The sequence below is a fragment of the Corvus cornix genome, chromosome 24 (genome assembly GCF_000738735.6).
Source record: "Corvus cornix cornix isolate S_Up_H32 chromosome 24, ASM73873v5, whole genome shotgun sequence".
Classification (NCBI taxonomy): Eukaryota; Metazoa; Chordata; class Aves; order Passeriformes; family Corvidae; genus Corvus; species Corvus cornix.
In genome coordinates this window covers 3,290,607-3,309,394 of record NC_046353.1, presented here as the reverse complement: position 1 = coordinate 3,309,394, position 18,788 = coordinate 3,290,607, and the positions used below count along the sequence as shown (strand labels likewise).

At 48.0% G+C, this 18,788-nt stretch overlaps 1 protein-coding gene across 8 annotated transcripts in view; it reads right to left on the bottom strand.

Annotated features, from left to right (window-relative positions):
- GRAMD1B (GRAM domain containing 1B) overlaps window positions 1-17,830 on the bottom strand; it is a 90,494-nt gene extending 72,664 nt beyond the window's left edge. For 3 of the 8 annotated variants that reach the window (XM_039564946.1, XM_039564948.1, XM_039564949.1), the window contains exons 1-2: window positions 16,939-17,380; window positions 8,212-8,301 (exon numbers count right to left, since the gene is read on the bottom strand). In XM_039564946.1, the coding sequence (XP_039420880.1) occupies window positions 8,212-8,301; window positions 16,939-17,300 (452 nt within the window). In that variant the 5' untranslated portion in view covers window positions 17,301-17,380. Of the gene's footprint in view, window positions 1-8,211; window positions 8,302-16,938 lie in introns of all 8 variants that reach the window. The other 5 variants (XM_019288509.3, XM_039564947.1, XM_019288510.3 and 2 more) reach the window with 5 other exon arrangements.
- Between the last annotated feature and the right edge of the window lie 958 nt (window positions 17,831-18,788).

The window sequence follows — 18,788 nt, the reverse complement described above, 5'->3', positions numbered from 1 at the left end:
GCATAAAGCCTGAGCTCATGTAAAGAAGTCTAAACCTGGAGCAAAGATCCTTTTCCAGAGTAAAGAAATAATGAAATCTTACAGTGCTGGAAGCTCTGCCAGCCCCATATCCCCCAAACAGGCGCACATGCCCATGGCCTGGCATTGAAACAGCAGGAAGGGGCTCAGGAGAGGCAGCACACAGCAGCCAAAGGTTTGGGACTGGGCACTCACAAGGGAAAGGAAAGCAGGCAGCAGAGAAAGCTTAAGGGAGAGCATTGGGTTAAAGTTGGAGGAGAAGAGGCAAAGAAAGCAGAGGGGCTCAAGGACAGAGCGTGGCTGGTGCCATCCCAATGCCTGACCTTGTTACACACACGCCACCACCTCACCACCAAAATGCACAACGGGTACTCTGCACAGGCCAGGGAGGGAATGGGTGGGGAGGGCAAGGAGAGGGCAGAGGAGAAGAAGAAAGGCAGAGGTCAGCAGCACTCACACGGTTACAGTCATCGGCAGGAAGGGGGGAGTCCCTCCCAGGCCAGCTCCCAGCAACCTGAGGGAGCGTCCCTTCAGCAGCAGGGGAGGAAACACTGCTGGATTCAAAGAGGATAAAATCCCAGCTGGGTTACACACGCACAGTGGGGCAGGGGGAAAAGCAGCACAGAGCCGTGACCTCGGAATCCAGCGTGGAAGGACGCAGTGCTGCCATGGAGGCAGCCCTGGGATGGCTTTTTGGGGTTGTTGTGGTCACTGCAGCCTGGCCCCAGAGGAAGCAGCAGTGATGAGGCTGATGAGAGGGCAGAGCTGTGGAGAGAGCTCCACAGAGCTGGAGCTGCGCAGGAGGCACTGGGCTCTGTTCTCTGCTCTCAGATTTCTCCCATCACAGGCAATTCGATTTTAAAGGAGCAGCTGCCTTGAAGCCTTTTGCCAGATGCACTGCTGCTGTGGGGTTAACATGCAGACAGCTGAGAGAATGAATTCTCTGTTGAAACAAAGAGAGTTGGAGGGTGATGATTACTGGAAAGAAATTCTCAAGGCCAGAATTTACCAACCTGACTGTCCACTACCACTGCCGCAGCTTTTCCCAGGTCTCCTGAAACAGGGGAGAAAAGACCTGGTGAAAAGTGTGGATGTTCAGCTCAGAAGGAAGCCAGGGCATGCCTTGCAGAGGTAGAATCCGTAAGAGGATGTTCCAGGCTCGTTCTGAATGGTTGGTACCTCCCCTTTTTGACTGCTGGCTGTGAAGTGTGAAGATGCACTTATTTCCCAAGGTAACCATTGCAAATCTTTTCATATTCCAAAGATTTACAGCACCAGAAGCCTGGAGCAGGCCATGATGAAGCATGTGTGTGCTGGCTGCAAAGGCAGGAAAGAGCTGATGTGTCCAGGGGCTCAAACTGAGAGCAATCTCTGCAACACAAGAGTAGGAGCATCCTTCACCAAACCACTGCAAAGTAACTCAAATTCCCAGTTCAGACCAGGGGAATTTTTCTGTTCCTACAGGGAATTAAGAAGAAATGCCCTGCAGTGAGCAGCTGCATTTCAGAAACAGCTGATGGCTGCAACCAAAGGCCTCCAAAGTCTCTGTAAGGACAGCAGCACAGGCATTCCAGCAGAAGGAAGCTATTCCCAGATCCCTTTCCACCACTCACAACCTGCCAGAGTCCCAGGGGAAGCTGAGGCAGCACCAGCGTGGCTCAAGAGCAATTTCTCCTCCAGCTGCTTAGGCAGAAGGATCAGCATCCCCCTGTGCCTTCAGCTTCCCTAAGCCAGACCAGCAAAACTCCAGTTTACTGTGGGCCCAGATTCTCCAAAACTTGAAGTGGGAGAACAAAAGAAGATACGCTGTAAAAAATAAACCTTCTGTTTCTGCCCTCCAGCATCTGCCAGTCCTGGCTGCTGATTTATTGGCTCCACAGATGGGTTTGAACTCACTTATCCCTGCACTGTTTCTCCCCACCTGTGCATTTATCCTTTCTCTGCCCACTGCACATCAAACAAGTCACTATAAATGAGGAGATTTTGCCCCATCTCACCCCCAAGATTAAGTGAAGCTTGAAATCTTTGAGATTTTATTAAAAACAGAAGCAGATTGAATCTGTAACAACCCAAGGGGCTCCTACCTTGAGACAGCCTTCTCACCTCACTGCTTTGAGTTAAAAAACCCCTGTAAAAAGGGAAAGATGGCAATTACTCCTCACAGACACCACAAGTAGCAGCTCCATCTGCTAACTCGACTCTTCAGCACAAGAAGAGACACTCCACGGTCCAGCTGGGATGTCTGACATCGTATTTTAGACTTTTATTGAGTGGATACACATTTCCACCTCCCAGGAAGTCTTCTGAGATGGGAAACTTCCCTTTTAAACTGGATTTTGGCTGCACGTGTCACAAAGGAACTACAGGACATGTTCTATTACGTGCATTCTCACCTATTATTTGTTTTCTCTATTGGTTAGACCCACAGATCAAGCTCTGTGCATCTAAGATCACTTTTTACTTCCCCTTAACCAGCACACCAGGCCCCAGAACACCCCCTAGGAACTTCTACACGCAAATAATATGAACAAAATATTTCTGTAACAACAGCAAACCAGATTTGCAACGATTCACAAGGAAAAGAGGTTAGAAAAAGGGTTCCTGAAGAGCTGCACCCCATCCCACCCCATTTTACTTGAGCACCACCTGTGTTTCACTGCCCTGCACTCAGCAGTCGTCCCACACAGGGTGGAACCAAGGGACAAATGCCCTTCCAGAGCTTTTCTTTGCAGCAGGAGCACCAGGCACACTCATGGCATGACTCACTTCTTGCTTTCTGATGACACCCCAGCTGAAATGTTCCCAGCACGAAGCAAGGTGGGTTCCTGTGACAGGCAGACAAAGAGGTGTTGCCCACACTCTGCTTTTTCTGAGGGAACCTTGCACTCATTTCCAGCATCCATTCATTCTGTTATCAAGACATGGCTATAGTGCAGCTAAAACCCCCAAACCCTTCAGGTTTGGGCACATGCAGTAAGATTGGAAGGACAGTTATAGCCCCTATATAAGCCCCTAAATGCATCCCACACCCCCCAGCTCCAAAAGGCGTCCCCATGAGGTGAGGTGGGAAACTCTGACCTTGAGATTTAAAGCCAAGCCTGCAATGCAAATCCCAAAGCAGCAACTCCCTGCAGAAACCTGGCAACACAAACAGAATTAACAGCAGGCTGCCCAACAAACCCTCCCTTCTGTGCATCTTTGAAACCCCCAGCTCTGGCTGTGGAAAGGTGAAACCAGTTAAGTTCTGTGAGACTCTCTGATGGTTAATTTTATAGCAGAACTGAAGTTTCAGTGCTGCAACAGGAGCCCTCAATGGCCTTGTCTTTCTTTCCTGGTCCTGCCCTTCATTTGGGCAACAACTGGACCATTTTCAGACCATCTCAGAGGGCCTCAGACAGGCTTAGTGGCCACACATCCCCTCTGAGAATGGGCTCCTTCTCTGTGCTGGGTACCGGACGGAAGGAGGAGCGAGCAGAACAAATCTGAATTAATCCCCTCAACCAGCAGCCCTGCTCTCCACAGCCAGTTGGCACCTCACAGCAAGGGCTGCTTGGGAAACAAGCCCTGAGTGCGGCATGGGAGCAGGGGAACAAGGCTGACGTGTGAACCGTCCTGCACCACGGGCACTGCCTCACTGCAGGGCTCGCTGGCAGAGGTGTGAGCAAAACCTGGGCACTGCCAAGGGGTGAGCTACACCAGGAAACTCAGGGAAAAACCTTTGGGTCACTCACACCAAGCTGCAGCCCCCAGAAAGCATCTTGTCTGCCTCTTCTCCACCATAATATTCCGAGAATCCCAGCGTTCGCGGGACACATGGGGTGACCATTGCTTCAGGCCTGAAGGTGAAATGCAGTTACACAGCTGCAAGTTCTGCTCTTGGGAACAGGAAGGGAGGGGAATGAGCCTGCCCAGTGCCTCAGAGAAGGAGAAAGAGGGACATTAAAACACCTCTGCACCTCCTCCTCGTGTTCCTGAGCATCACGAGTGAGTGACGCAGTCGTGCGAGGTCTGTCAGGCCTCCCCTGCGCTCAGTGACAGGCAAAGCACAGCAGGGCTGAGCTAATCTTGGCTAAAACCAGTCCAGCAGAGACAGAACTTTCAATAAAAAACCAAACACGAACAGTGATGGCATCTGAGGAACAGGGAGCATGTGGTGTTTTCATTCACTGACTGCCAGTGGCCAGGCTGGCAACTCAAGGGGAACAGAGCTGAGCTTAAGCTGCTCTTGTCAGCCAGAGGTGAGGGGGGCAAAAAAGGGACATAATCTAAATATTAAGCATCTTTCTTACCAAAAAACCAACTTGCAGCATTCTGGTCAAACTCCTGTTTAATATTAAGTCCAACTGACTCAGAGTTTGGAGCTAGATCCAAATCCAAACTCACTTTAGAGTTACTGCAAAAGCATAAGGGTCTGCTCAGGGACCCTGTGAGAGCTCAGCAGCCTCCAAGTCTTGTCCAGAACACTTTTTAAAACTTCCCTGAGGATGATCCCTCCATCTGTGAGGGATAAAAGCTCCTCAGGGATCTGAGTGGATCAGGACCCTTCCTACCAAGGGTCTGTGCTGGATCTTTGCAGGCACAGGGGCTCAGAATGTTGTGCCAAAAGGAAAAGGACACAGGGAGGAACATGCAGCACAAGCAAGCCCTAAGGACATAAATAATATGGAATTTATCCCGTTTCAAACTTTCATCTCTTTTCTGCTCTTCCTACAACTTCCTGGGAAAATTCAAGCAGCCAACAGAATTTCTTCCACTTGTCTCTGTGGCAAGCTTTTCCCTAATTCCCTTGAAAGCTCTCTTGTGGATTTTGATCCATTATTTGAGAAATCTTTATTAGATTGCTCAGAGCAACAGCCAGCCCTGCAGGCCTGGAACTGCAGAATCAGGAGATTTGGGAACTAAGATAAGATGCAGGAAATATCAAAGACAGATCTTAAAACTAACTGTGCACTCCCACTTCCTCCACTAGATATGATCTCTATGTAAATAATTTGAATTTACAGCAGTGTCAATGTAAATCATTTTGATTTATTTGGTCTTTTGTGTAAATAATTTTTTTATTATCTCTTGTAAACTGCCACTCACTTCCCTCTCTTCCATTTCCAACCTCGTGCTTTTCCTCTCTTCAACAGTTTGTCTCCTCCTTAGGCTGAGTCTAAGGACTGATTTTTCCTCTGGTTCAGTAGCTCAACTTTTAATTAAAACACACTTTGCACCCTTAAACCCAATGGGTGCCCTGGTGCCATGACAAAGAACAACTCCTTGGATCAAGCAGGGACAGGTTCATGAATTTGGGGTTAATTTGGTGAAAATTCAAGGTAACTCATGCATAACTTTGTCTCCTTTCAGTGATTATGGGGTCTATCATGTGCACACACCTCATCCAGATCTGTGGCTCCATTCCAGCCTTACCCACCCTTGGAGTTATTTTAAGTCAAGCACAATTATTTGGACCCTCTAGCTCAGCTCTGCCTGAATTTGTACTTTTCGCAGTTGCTGAGTTTTTCAGCATCTGAGCTGCTCAGACTTAATTCACCACCTCTGTTTTCCTGTGAGGTAAAAAAGGAATTCTCCTGATTTCATAAATAGCGACATGAAGTGACTCACCCAGGCAATCAGCACGCAAAGAACTGAGCCCTAAATCCACACAAAACCTCTTTCCAGCACATCCCACTAAATTCTTCCTTCTAAAAATACCCATAAAGGACATTTTTTGCCCCAAGATGAAGTTTAACTCCCTCTCAGCATAACCCAGGCACGGCAGAGACAGGATAACTTACATGGATTTGCAGAGGGAAAGCTTTTTCCTCAGGGAAGAGACACAGGGGTGGCAGACCTGCCTCACCACTGTGCCACAGGACGCCTTGCCAGGGTAGGGGTTCTGGACCATGGCAGCACTTCCCAGCCCTGCAGCCAACAGCAGCACTCCCACCTCCAGAGATGGGGTTGCCAGAGAGCCCCAAATGCAGCCAGAGCAGGGCAGAATGTTCAGTCTTCTCCTAAAACCTCCAGGAGATGGAGCGCGGCCCTTTGGAAATCGCTCACTGAGATGGGAACTCCCCCAGCAGCACCTTTGGTGAAGATCCTGACTGTGAGGATCCCAGCCATCCCCAGCTGCGTGTTCTTCATTTTTTTCATCTCAGAATCAACTCAGCAGCCCTTTGCTTTTGGCCGGGGCAGCTTCTCTCAGCATGGTCCCAGCTGCCCTGAGGCGGGTGCAGCTCGTTCCCTGCTCTGAGCTTCCCTCTTTCTGCTCCTGCCCTCCTCTGGGATGCCAGGGGCAGCGTGCCAAGGCAAGGTGCACCTCCCAGGGCACAGCACGTGGCTCCCTGCCCTCCTTTCTGCTCACACCCTACGGGACTGATGAAATCCTGGGCGGTTGTGGGGTTTTTAGGGGGTTTTTTAAGGAGCTGATGTACAATGGTTAATTGATAAGTGACCAGAACTGACTTGGAGTTCTTCAGAACAGAAGCTCAGAGGTCCAAACCTGTGCTTGGAGGATGTTTTGTTACTGGTCAAAAAAATACCACCGTAAAAGCAGCAAAAAAACCCCCAAATCCTCCTCATTCAATTTCTGCGGGTCTGAAAGATTGAAGGTGCCTCAGAAACAACCTTCAGCTGTGTTATTTGTAATAGCAGACAGCAAGCTCTCAAAGGCTCTGTCAGCCTTCTCACTAATTCATGTCCAGCTTACATTAAAAGGTGTGTTTGAGTTATTTTTTGGTGAAGTTTCAGGAGCACAAACCACCAATATCCAAAGGAGGAGTGTGCTAGTGGATCCTGAGGGAATTACGTCAGCAAATGAGGAAAAAACCAGCAGAAAAGGCAATTTACTATCCCTCACATGGATAATTCTAGGATCCCTGAAAACAGAAGTTAATTGTAATTAAATTTAGGCAGCAGGAATGTTGCTGGTCCCAAATGTAAGAGGTCAGTAGGCTCAGCATCACCTTGGCTCTGCATAAATAGTTTTGAGATCTGACTGCTGCTGAAATCTGCCCCTTTCAGCCAGGAAAATATTGTTATCACCAACCTAAATGCTCCCTTTAAAATACATCTGAAACAGGCAGCACTTCCAAATGATGCCCTGCTGCTACACCCAGAAATGTATTAACAAATCCTAACCCTGTTTAACCGGTGAAATTCCATCTCTAATGGAATAACAGCACATCACACAGAGGTGATGCCCTCATAACCCCCCTGCTTTGCTGTCCCACTCTTTATTTCCTGGCTGCAAACAGTCACCTGTCAGTCAATTAGGGATGTTTTGTTAATTAGTCTGGACTCCACAGCCACGGGGAGATGGATAAGTGGCGTGAAACAGAGAGGAAAAGGTGAGATACAAATCCCAAGTGCTGATTCTGAGCCAAAAAACTCACTGTAACCCCCTATAAATCACAAGATCAGTGAGTAAAATGCAGCTTAACCCCACAGAGAACCCCAGAAACCCAAATCCAGCTGCATCCAGGGATATTTGTAGGGAAACAGCCCTGCAGGATCTGCCCCAGGATACAAAGGCAGTGACAACTCAGGACTCACAGTTCATGCCCAGTACAAGAAAACTCAGCAGTTTCAGGCTCAAAAGTTGACCTACAAGATACAGCAAAACTCCTCATCATGTGGCTCTGAGCAAAGCAACATTCATAAATCATGCACCAGAATAAACAACAAAAATAGGTTTTCAACAGCTTTTGTGCCAGTGCTGCAATCTGAAGCAGTCATTAACCAACCCCAATGAAAGCTCCTTCTGGAACTTCACAGCAGCTCTCACCCAGCTGCTGCACACACCTTCTTAGACTCCAGGATGGTCACACCACTTCAGAAGTGAATAAAACCAAGCTCAGTGGTGTCTTTGCTGAGGGCAGGAGCCACATAGGAAACTCCAGCTGTGTGTTTTGAAGGATCAGAGGTGCTAATCACCAACACACAGCAAGTCTGATGAAGCTGCTACAGCAGCTGGAGTTTGGGGAATGAGCCTCAAAAGAAAACTCAGGCAACTTCAGGGGCTGGGTGCATTGTCCCACTTGAAAGGTGATGGAAAATGCAGCTTTTTAGACATCAGTATGACCAATTTAAATCACATTTCCTGTTAAACAGCTCTGAGAAACACAAAGAAAATAAATCAGGGCCTCGACCAGCTCAGCAGGTGCCATTCCAGTGAGTGGTCCCAGCATAGCCCAGGTACAGACTCACCTGTCCTCACGCATGAAGGGGCTCAGGAACCGGGCAGAGTCATCGTCGTGGCTGCTCTGCTGGCTGCTCTGCTGGCTGCTCTGCTGGCTGCTGCAACACGAGACAGGGACAGTTAGAGCTGGGGAACCTCCTGGGAACACTCAGCTTTAAATCCAGATGGAGGAAAACATGGACAGAGCTGGGGAACCTCCTCTGGAACACTCAGCTTTAATCCAGATCACAGAAAACAGATCTTTGTGACCTGTGGAACACTCATCTTACTTAATCCAGATCACAGAAAACAGATCCTTGTGACCTGTGGAACGCTCAGCTTTAATCCAGATCACAGAAAACAGATCCTTGTGACCTGTGGAACGCTCAGCTTTAATCCAGATCACAGAAAACAGATCTTTGTGACCTGTGGGACGCTCAGCTTTAAATCCAGATCGAGGAAAACACAAGGTTCACACTCCACATTTGGGGGTTGAAAAGAGAAAACAACGGGAGGCTTTAAGTTTGTATCTGATTCACAGCTGGCACGAGGGTTTGGAGTCTCTTCATCTCAGTGACACGCTCCTGAGAGCTTTCCAGAAGGAACAAGTGACCTTGCACATCACCTGGACAGCCTCTCATCGTTTCTTACAGTCAAACATTCCAACACCAAACTGCTGGGTGTTTGTACCCGCCCCAGTGCCAGGTAGAAGTAGAGAAGAGAAGTTAAAACCAACTTTTGAAGTGGCCAGTGGAGAATTTCTGGTGAGACTTGCGAGCGGAGCCCACAAGATGTCACTCTCCCCCCTGAAATGGGTGTTTCGTGGGCGATCATTGCATTCCCTGCAAATTCACCCTGGGGTTCGCCTCACTCCCCTCTGGCAGCTCCAGGGGCTCCTCAGGATTCCTGCTACAGCTTCGTTTCCTTGCAAGAGCTCTCCTGCTGAGCACTGGTAGAGCTGATTCTGCCTCCAGGTGAGGCTGGAGGTGTTCCTGGGCGAGATTGAATCTGCTCTGCCTGGGTACCGCTGGCTCTGAAATCCTGGTAAACCAGCAGCACAAACTTGTCTGGGAACTCAGACTGGGATAAATTTCTCTGTTGGTAGGATCTAAATTGTTAAATAAAACTAGTTCAGGTCTGTGTCACACACCTGCAGTCACAGCTTCTGCTGCACTGAACACACACCTGCACAGCACGTTGTCCAGAGGCACAGAAACATAAATATGAGACAAAAAACCCCACCAAATGACATCTTTTCGTTCTAAAGAGCAACAATTCTTATCCAGTAACACCTATTTTGGGGAAAACAGTACCAGAACTGCAAATAGCACATTTCCATGAAGTGTACTTGGTAATTAAAAAAAAGATAAAGGGACAGGTTTTCTCTTCCGCCTTCTGATAAGAGTTTTTGCCAAAGAATTTGCAGTTTTCTGCAAAGAATAAAAAGCCAACGAATCTTAATTTCATTCAACATTTTTCTCAACTACCTTTATTTTGACCAGCTGCTTCTCTGAGGCCTTTAAGGGCTCCTATGACCTTTCTGAGAACACAGCACCTGTCCTGGGGACACATTTAGCATTTGGGAGACATCACCTGGCATTGTCCCCTATTTCTGCCCATTCAGAGCATGAGACAGAACACTGTCACTGTTCTGAGAGAGAGGAGAGTAGGCTGAAGCTTTCAGAAAAAGCTAATTAGTGATCAATAGTTATAAAAATCCTCGGAAAACCAATACAGAAATCAGCCTCTGAGGCTGGGCACAGGAAAGCACAAAACTCCTGCAATAAGGGAATAAGAGTTCTGGATTGGCTCCAAGCTGTAAATCAACAGCTGGGTAAGAACGATACATTCCCGAAAGCAAAGAAACATTTTTCTTGCACTTCTGAGCTTAATTATGGCCCAGTGAACTGGGAAAGAGCACAGAGGGAACCACATTTACCCTCCTCTGTCCAAGGAATTTCCCCCTTTTGATAAGAGGAAGCACTGGATTTCTATTTCTAGAATTTCTTGCTTCTGCATAGAAAACCCTCCCACCACACTCTGCCACCTCAATTCAGATGGAGCAGATGTAACCAGACTTACCCAAGGAGAATTCCCAGTCTATCCCAGCCCAGCAATGCTGGGAATACCATGTGAAAATTCCCTGTGGGACAGCCAGGATGAACCTTAGACCTCTTCCTGCTCATCCACCTATTAAAGTTCACATTTCAAATGAAGGTTTAAAATTTAACAGAACCCAGGTATTGCAGCTCATTGAAATACAACACCTTAGCTCAAGATTATGAGCAATTAAAAACTCGGAGAAACCACTTTTTACCCACTTGCCTCTCCAGCACGAGCTGTTCACTGCAACAGTGCTTTGCACAAAACTTTGTGAGCTTTTCACACAAAATAAAATAAAATAATTTCAGCCTTCTGGTTATGGGGCAGCAAAGTTGTTAAATTCACTGAAATGCTCAGAGTGGTTGAAATGCAGAGCCTGTTGTTTAATGATGACTTTCAGTCCATTTTAGGATAACCTGCTATTAAGTGTTCCTTTGGAACGGTATAATGACAATTCAGCTGTGCTGTGAAGTAAGAATAAGAAAGGTGTGATTTGTGCTGAGGAATAACATGGAAAGGAGTTTTCAGACAGTTTTGTATCCACAGAGAAGGCCAAAAGCTGCATAAAACTCTCAGGAAATCAGCAAAACAAGCTTATCTCATTCCAAAGCTCAGCAGTGATAAACTTCAATTTGGACAAGGCTTAAATCTTTGGGTGCACAAGCCCAGGATGTCCCTCTCATTCTTACAACTTCTAAGCCCATAAAAATACTTCCAGGTTTATGCCCTGTGGTTTTTCCTTGGTTCTCATGCAAACCCATTACTTATTACTTTAGAAAGTGAAGAAAAACCTTAAACACAGATTAACCAGGCCTTTTAACAATTAAATCTTGGAAGATTCTGCTTCCAGCACTCCTCCACCGAGCGGTTTACCCAGGTAACCCAAGTACAAAAAAACCCCCCATTTTTCTACTGACTACACCCAGGTGTTCTGATCACACACACTTTGTTTGAGTCAGGAGATTTGAAGATGCTGCTGTGCCTTAAATATTTAAATATTTCTCTTGCACTTGGGAAGGGTTAAAAGGGGCAGGACGGCCGAGTCCTCTCCTCTCACACCGCATTAATTTCACAACGGAGAGCATCAACACCAACCTCCCCAGCAGTCCGGACAGGCCCTTTCACCAACATCTTATTTACCAAGCAACAGATGCCTTGAATGGGAAGCAGAATCCGTGGAAAACCACTGTGATAAGGAACATGGGAATTAATTGTTAAATTCCATCGGCAGGCACAGTGCAGGGCACAGATCTCGGCAAATATTTGCTGACCAGATAAGATCAACAGCATTTCAGTCCCAGGCTGTTTGTAAATCAGTCAGTTTTGATACTCTCGGGTGACCGGTCACCCTAAATCACACAAATACTGAAAGGCAAATATTTTAAAAGAAAACCACAAACTACTGCACAAAGGCAGTGAGATTCAGCCAACAAAAATACCCGGGCTGGTGGAATTCACAGTCACTCGGCACAGGTTACCATAAACAAGTGGCAGAAGATCGAAGTCGCAGCAAACAGCACATCAGCACTCCCAGGAGACAGGGAAAAAATCACTTTTTTGGGAGCACTTTAGGCCTCATTTGAACATGCAGGCTCAAAAAGCAAGAAGTTACATTAATACTGAGTTGCTACCAAGCCATTGCTGGGGTGGTCTCACATTTCAGACTACAAGAGACACCACATAAAGGGAAGTTTGTGCTCATGGGTTTTCCAAAGCCGCCAAAAGCAGAGAACAGCAGCTGCTTCCCTCAGAGATGCACAGCTTTCCCCATGTGATATTTCTCTTCCCAAAAACCTCAATTAACCAGCTCCAGCTACAAGCAGAACACGGGGGGGGAAGAAAATGCATTTGCCTCTTCCATGATGAAATCCCAGTGGAGCCATCAGTTCCTCCCACAAATAAGATTTTAATGAGAATTTTAGCAGAAATGAGCAAGCCCAGTACACAAGCACTTCCCAGTTCTTGCAGCAGCTTGCTGCGCTGGTGAGAGAGGAGCAGCCCCACTTCCTCCCCCCAGAGCCACCACTGGAACGTGGAAGTTCAGCAAAGCCTGAAAAACTGAGAACTGCAAAACTCAGAGCGGCATCATTCTCGGAATGCCCAAAACCTCACCCCACCAGGGCTGCCCAGAGCTCTCCCACCACCCCAGCACAGGGCTGGAGCAGCTCCCTTTCACCAGGAAACACCTCCATGGTATTACCTAAAGGCTCAGATCGCTTTTCCATGACAGGAGCGGCTCTGTAGCCTTTAATCTTGCAGCTTTTTGGTTTTTTACTTTTCACAGTCAGCAGTTTCTTTGGGGGGGAATCACATCACTCAGGTTTTTTTTCCTCTAGAAAATGCCACAATATTTTTCACACGTGGTGGAGTCAGAAAAAGGGGAATGACCATTAATTTATTCCCAGAAATATTTAGAGTGGATTTCAATTTAATTAAGGAAAGCAAAAGCATTATGGACTACTTGAAATTAAAGGCTCGTTTACCTTTATAAGCCAATTCAAAATATCTAGGTCACCTATTTGTAAATGATTTTTAGCTCAAGTTCCAACAAATCAGCAGTTCACAGTTAACTGATGTATCTCACTGGAGTGACCAAGAGAAAGGTTTTTAAGGAAAAAAAAATAGAATTTTTACCTCTTTCCACCACAGAATGTGAAGGGAAGCAGCCTCAGAGCCCAGTGCTGAGCAATGCTGGAGACTCTCCCCTCATTTGTCCCACACTACGAGATAAGTTATCAGGATTTCATCTGAAAAACCTCCACAGTTGCATGGCTGGCAGCTCAAGAAACCTCCAGCTCCTCAGCACAGACACTCTTCTGAGCTGGGATGGAATTCATCTAATAATACCCTTCATTTTTAATGTGTTAGAGGCATTTTAGGACTCAGACAAGTCTTTCCTTTTGGGTGAGCCCACAGCGAGTGTCAGAGTTTCCAGCAGAAAACCAACCTGAGTAAATTCATCTATAGAAATGTCAAAAGCTGCTCCCCACTGATCCAAAGTTTTGCATCTTTTGAAGCACCAACATTTCATCCTTAACCAATCCCGATCTTAGGCCAAAGGGAAAGCTGTCCTTAAATTTAAGCCTGAATGATCTACTCAGAAGTTCTTGCCCAAAAAATCTCATGCAGGTCCTGAAATTACAAGCAAGGGTGGCTTGGAGAGGTAAATAATAAATTAAAGCTGATCAACTCCCTTATGCCCACATCAATAATGGACCCAGACTGCAGGCACAGCAGAATGCCACCAGATTGCCTCTGAAGAAAGAAACATCATCGTGTCTTAATAAAAAAATTGTGCATCTGTGCGGGGTTCGTGGTTTAGAAAGCTGTGTGCAGGTAAATAACTTCATCGCCTGGCTGGCAAAGGACGGGTGAGGGCACAGGAGAAGTTGTCTGCGCCCCTTATGAAAATCATTCTATTTATCATCTGCACAGCAGCCTTGAGGTTTGGATCATCATTCTTCTGAGCAAGGACACGTTCCAGGGACAGTCCTACCCCCAGGAATTGCCTTCCTGCTCTCTCACCTTGAACAAAGCTGTGTCAGGGGCAGGAATGGCTCTCCCAGCCGTCCCTGGGGTTCAGTGGAAGGAAAGGAACAGCCTCCCTCCTGCTCCAGCAGCTTTTAGAGAACCAGGAGGTCAACACACCTCCCAGTTATCCAGGCTGTTAAAAACTAACCAGCACGTTGGAGTTTCCGGAGGAGAAAAGCAGACCTGGAGCATTACAGACAGCGTTTGGAGCGCTGAAAGAGTTTGTTTATTCACTTGGATGCTCGCTGTATGCTAATGGTCACAGAGCTATTGCTCTTGCTCGGGGCCATGTGAGCAGAGCGAGGAGCAGCTCAGCCGGAGCACAGCCTGCTCTCTCTCAGCTGCCAGCTTTCCTGGGAAAACCCTGCCACCGAACAGGTACCTGGCCACAGAACGGGGATAAAAGTCACCAGGCTCCAAAAATGAAATTCCAGCAGCTTGGTAGCAACTCGGCCAGAGAAATGGAGTGTAGGTGCTGAAAAGGCTGGCAGAGAAATTTTCCTGTATTTTACAGCTGCTTGTCAGTCTCCTTTCTCACGAAAGCTAGCTGTAAACAGTAGTAGAGGGTTTTTGTAAACCAAGACTTTATCTCACAGGTGCAAGCTTGTTATGCACGGTCTTGTTCTCCATACTGAAGAAAATACTTTGAAACAGGCGTCGTAGCATTCAGCCAATCACTCTGGGAGGTCAAGCACCCAATAATGTCATTTCTCTATTGCGAACCAAGTTATATAAACGAGGTGATAATTAATTAAATAATGCCACTTATCCTGGACTTGAATTCCATGTCGTTCTTCGAGCCATCCCTGCAGATAACAGTGACAACGGAGCAACGGGGAGCGAACTGTGTTTATTTTTATTTCCCCAGTGGGAGCCACAGCCTGATGGCTGCTCCCTTCACCAGCTGGAAGTTGGGAATCTGAATATCCTATCTCATAAGATACCTGCACTCCTAGGACAGGATAGCACACGTTGGGAATCCCTGTGACACCTGAACAGGCCAAGCACCGTCACAGTCGGAACCCCGAGCCAGGGCTTGGTGGATGAACTGCTGCACAAAACCCTTCAGCCTTCAGCACAGTTGTCCCTGCTGCCCCTGAACAAATGCATGGCACAGAAGTGACATTGGTAGCATCTGTCACGAACAGCAGTGGCACAAGAGAGCAGCAGCAGGACAGAGCAGGTGCTCTCCGTGACCAATCTAAAGCAGGAGAAGCAAACAGGCAATCTCTGTTTTATAGCAAAACAGCTTCTTGCCCTAAAAAGGTTAGATTTCACTCGGGGCACAGCGAAGTTTACCCCTCGTCTCTTTCGAATTATTGCCACAAAACCCCTCAGGGTTTATCATCCTTTCCATGGCCAACTCCCCACAGATTCTGCTTCCTCTGTGCTGTTTTCTGCTGAGGTGTGAAAGCCCAGGGATGATCTCTGCACTCTGCCAGCCCACAGGCTCAGCACAGTGCCCAGCAACCGGGCTTTTCCATCTGGGCTAGGAAGGGAAAAATTCCATTTGGAAACTCCGTGTTTCCCATGGCAGAAGGGGTAGATCTGGAGCCTGCTGCACATGAAGAGAGGAGGTGGCTTTGGTATGCTAATGTCACCTGATCCATCCACCACTTCACCTTTTTTCCCTGTCACTGCTTTGAAAACATCACCAGGAAATCTCCTGGAGATGAATAAGCAGAAAGTTGTCAGCATGACTGTGTAAATAACATGTGTACAAGGAAACTTGGTTCTTTCTTCTGCCTTCACACCAAAAGAAACGTGTCTTGGCCTGCCTGAAACACATCCACCATCAATAAATCCAAACTAAGTCCTTCAGCTGAAGGATTGGATCCTTCATCCTCTGAACTTCAGACCTTAACTTCAAGATTCTGACACTTCAGCACGTACCTCATGCATTATCTTTCCCATTTTGTATGCTGTGCCTGAATCCCTACCTGTACCACCACAGTTATATAAAAATCAGAAATATTTCTCAGCCAAGAGACATTTTGCAATGTTAACTTGCTGAGAGGAATTACCAGCTCCTCAATGGCATGCATTCATTGATGAAAGTTCTTTAAAAATTAATAAGCTGACAGACTGACCTTGTTAAGGGACCTGATGCAAGAAGAATTATCACATAATCAGAGTGGGTATTAAAAGCTCTGCCCTGTAAACACTCAAGGACCACAGCAGGCAGTGAGTCAGTGTGGTTTGGTGGGTGCAGAAATGCTAAAGGTTTCTCTTTTTCTGGAAGTGCAGCACATCCTTTAAACATAACCCCACAGATCAGCTGCACGGGAGCTGCAAACAGTGGAAGGAAACTTGGCCCACACTAAGCCAGCCTAAGGATTTATAGAGTAGTAATTTCTTGGAGAAATCCTTAAAAAGTGTCTTGTGTATTTGGGGCCTTCAGGAAAGGCAGATTGTTCCCGTGCCCTGTTAAAGGAAGGGTTAATTCCACTGCATGCGGTGTGCCCTGCAGAGGGTTACATAAGGTGCAGCATTATCTCCGTGTGGCCACACAATACAATGCCTGGGCATTCATTCCCCGTGTTGACAGGCTCTTGGAGGTCTTTGGGAATGATTTGTGCCCTTTTCAGCCAAAGGACTGTGTGACTTTCAGGTCTGGAACGCTGACAAGGACCGAGCCCAGACACCTTGACACACAGACCCTCTGGGCTACTTGGTTTCTCTCTCTTGTCTTCTCTTCTCTTTGTCCCAGTACTGAACTAAGGATATCAAGGGAAGTCTCAGTGGTGGGAATGAGCATCACCTAAAAGCACTGGCAAAGGTTTGGCATCATCACTCCTGTACAGGTAATGCCAGCAGAGAGGTCACTCCTCTCTCTCAGGCTCTCCTCAGGGCACCTTAGTGAAGTTAAATCTTCTCACCCACGGGCTCTGTGTCGCCTGGAGGACCATGAGCAAGGACAGACCCTTGCCCTGCTGTTCCCAGAGAACATCGGGCCATTTGCTCTGGCACCAGCACATCCAACCAACACCATGACACATTCCAGCCAACAGGCGAGGCCAAACTCCAGGGAGAAGCACATCCAGGGGAACAGCAGACCCTTCCTGCCTATTTTGGACAGCATCACCTTGTGAGCAGGGAAGGGGAGCGGCCAGAAAACCTACCTGCTCTCACTGTACTCCTTCTTCTCTCGGACGCGCAGCCACTTCCGAAGGAGGAAGCGCTTGCGGCGCGGGGAGGCACTGGGAGTGGAGCAGTTGGACCAGGGGGTGTCCTCGTCACTGGAGGGGGTGATCTCAATGGATGGGAGCTGCAGGTATTCCTTGCTGGAGGAAGGAGAATCCTGGTACCTGACGGCCTCCAGGCTCTGCTCCTGCACGTTCTTCATCCGCCTCATCTTGAAGCGCTTCCTGCGCAGGGTCGGGGTGGACGAGCTGGACCAGGCGCAGCCGCCCTCCAGCACCTGCTGCTCGGGGACTCGCAGCGCCGGGAGCTGCAGGGTTTCTGTCATATTGGCAGCTGGCATCAGACGCCCTTTCTCCTTCTGCTCCCACCCCCCAGGCACTCTAGCTCTGATCTCGGTGTAAACCACACCACAAAGCCACAACTCGCCTTCCTCCTCCCTCCTCGCTCTCTCTCCAGCACTGCGCTCCCTCTCAAGCAGGAAACCTCATGTTCTTCACGTGCTCTCATTTAACAACCAGCGGGGTGGGGAGGGGATGTCCAGGACACAGACATGCCACAAGGGAAGCCAGTTTCAAGTTTCTTTCCTCCTTCTCTCCTCTACAAAAAGTCCCTCCCCTGCCCGGTCTCTCTCCAAGCAGGTTTAGCACTGACCCCAAGCAATGGCTTGGCCGGGTTTCAGCTCCCCTCCCCAGCCCCCCTTTGCCTTCTGTTGGCTCAGGAAAGGAAAAGTCTCCTGGGGCTGCTCTAGGAAAACTCGGCCGTGGTTCTTCTCGAGAGACGAGGCAAGCATGGAGTGGAGCGGCGTGGAGCTGTGGGGAGGGCAGAGAGAGAAACAGAGGGAGGGGGGGAACAATGCTCGATAAAAATCAGGAAAAAGAGTAGCAGGAGCAGCATGTTCTGTTTGTGTAGCGGGTGAGACGCGCGGGCAGCTGTCGCAAGTGTAACCGCGCTCCTAATCCCGAGAGACAGGGTTTGTGTTACCGAATATGCTGCTGCTACCAATCCACCGAATGGAAAAGGGGGAAGGAGGGGGAAGAGCCTCCCGGAGGAGCCAATTGGGCAGGGTTGTCCCTTTTGTCCCACCTTCCTGCTCAGCCAGCCCACCCCGAGAGGAGGCAGCGAGCGAGCCTGGGCTTTCAGCCTTCTTACACAATAATTTCTCTTTTTTATGTGTGGTTTGGTTTTTTGTTTGTTTTTTTTTTTTTTTTGTCCCCATTGACTGCTCACAGAGAAGCCGGAGGAGGAGGGGGATTGAGGAAAAAAGCAGCAGCAGCAGGTGGCACCAGAACTGGTCGGGCTTTTAGCTCAGTTTCACGCGGGTGAAAGCTGATTTAAAAGAGTTCTCGTGGGGTGATGCTGCTTCCAAAATGCCCGTGGGGGATGGAGGGTCTGAGGTGCAGGAACCGACAGAGACACCACACAAGGACAGCGACACTGCAGAACAGATTTCACACCGGGACAAAGGCGCTGCCGGGAGAATTCTCAGGCATCCACACACCAAGTGAGCTCTGCCAAGGGTAAGACACTCGGAGCAGCAGCCACAGGACACGGCTTGCACAATTCTGGTGACGAAATCGAATCAGGAAAAATGTTGTGACAGATCCTCCGTCAGGATCCTCTGAATTTCGTTGGCTGCTCCTGTGTGAGGCCCTATTTCCACGTGAAAAAAAGGGTTATAAAATTAAAATCCTCTAAGGCAGTGACTAAAATTCAGTTGTGTGAATTTCGAGCGGGCTCTCTCTCAAAAAAAAAACAAAACCACAAAAACATCTCTAAATCAACCTGACACAGCTTTAGTTTTCATTGTTCAACAGCGTAAACGTTAAAA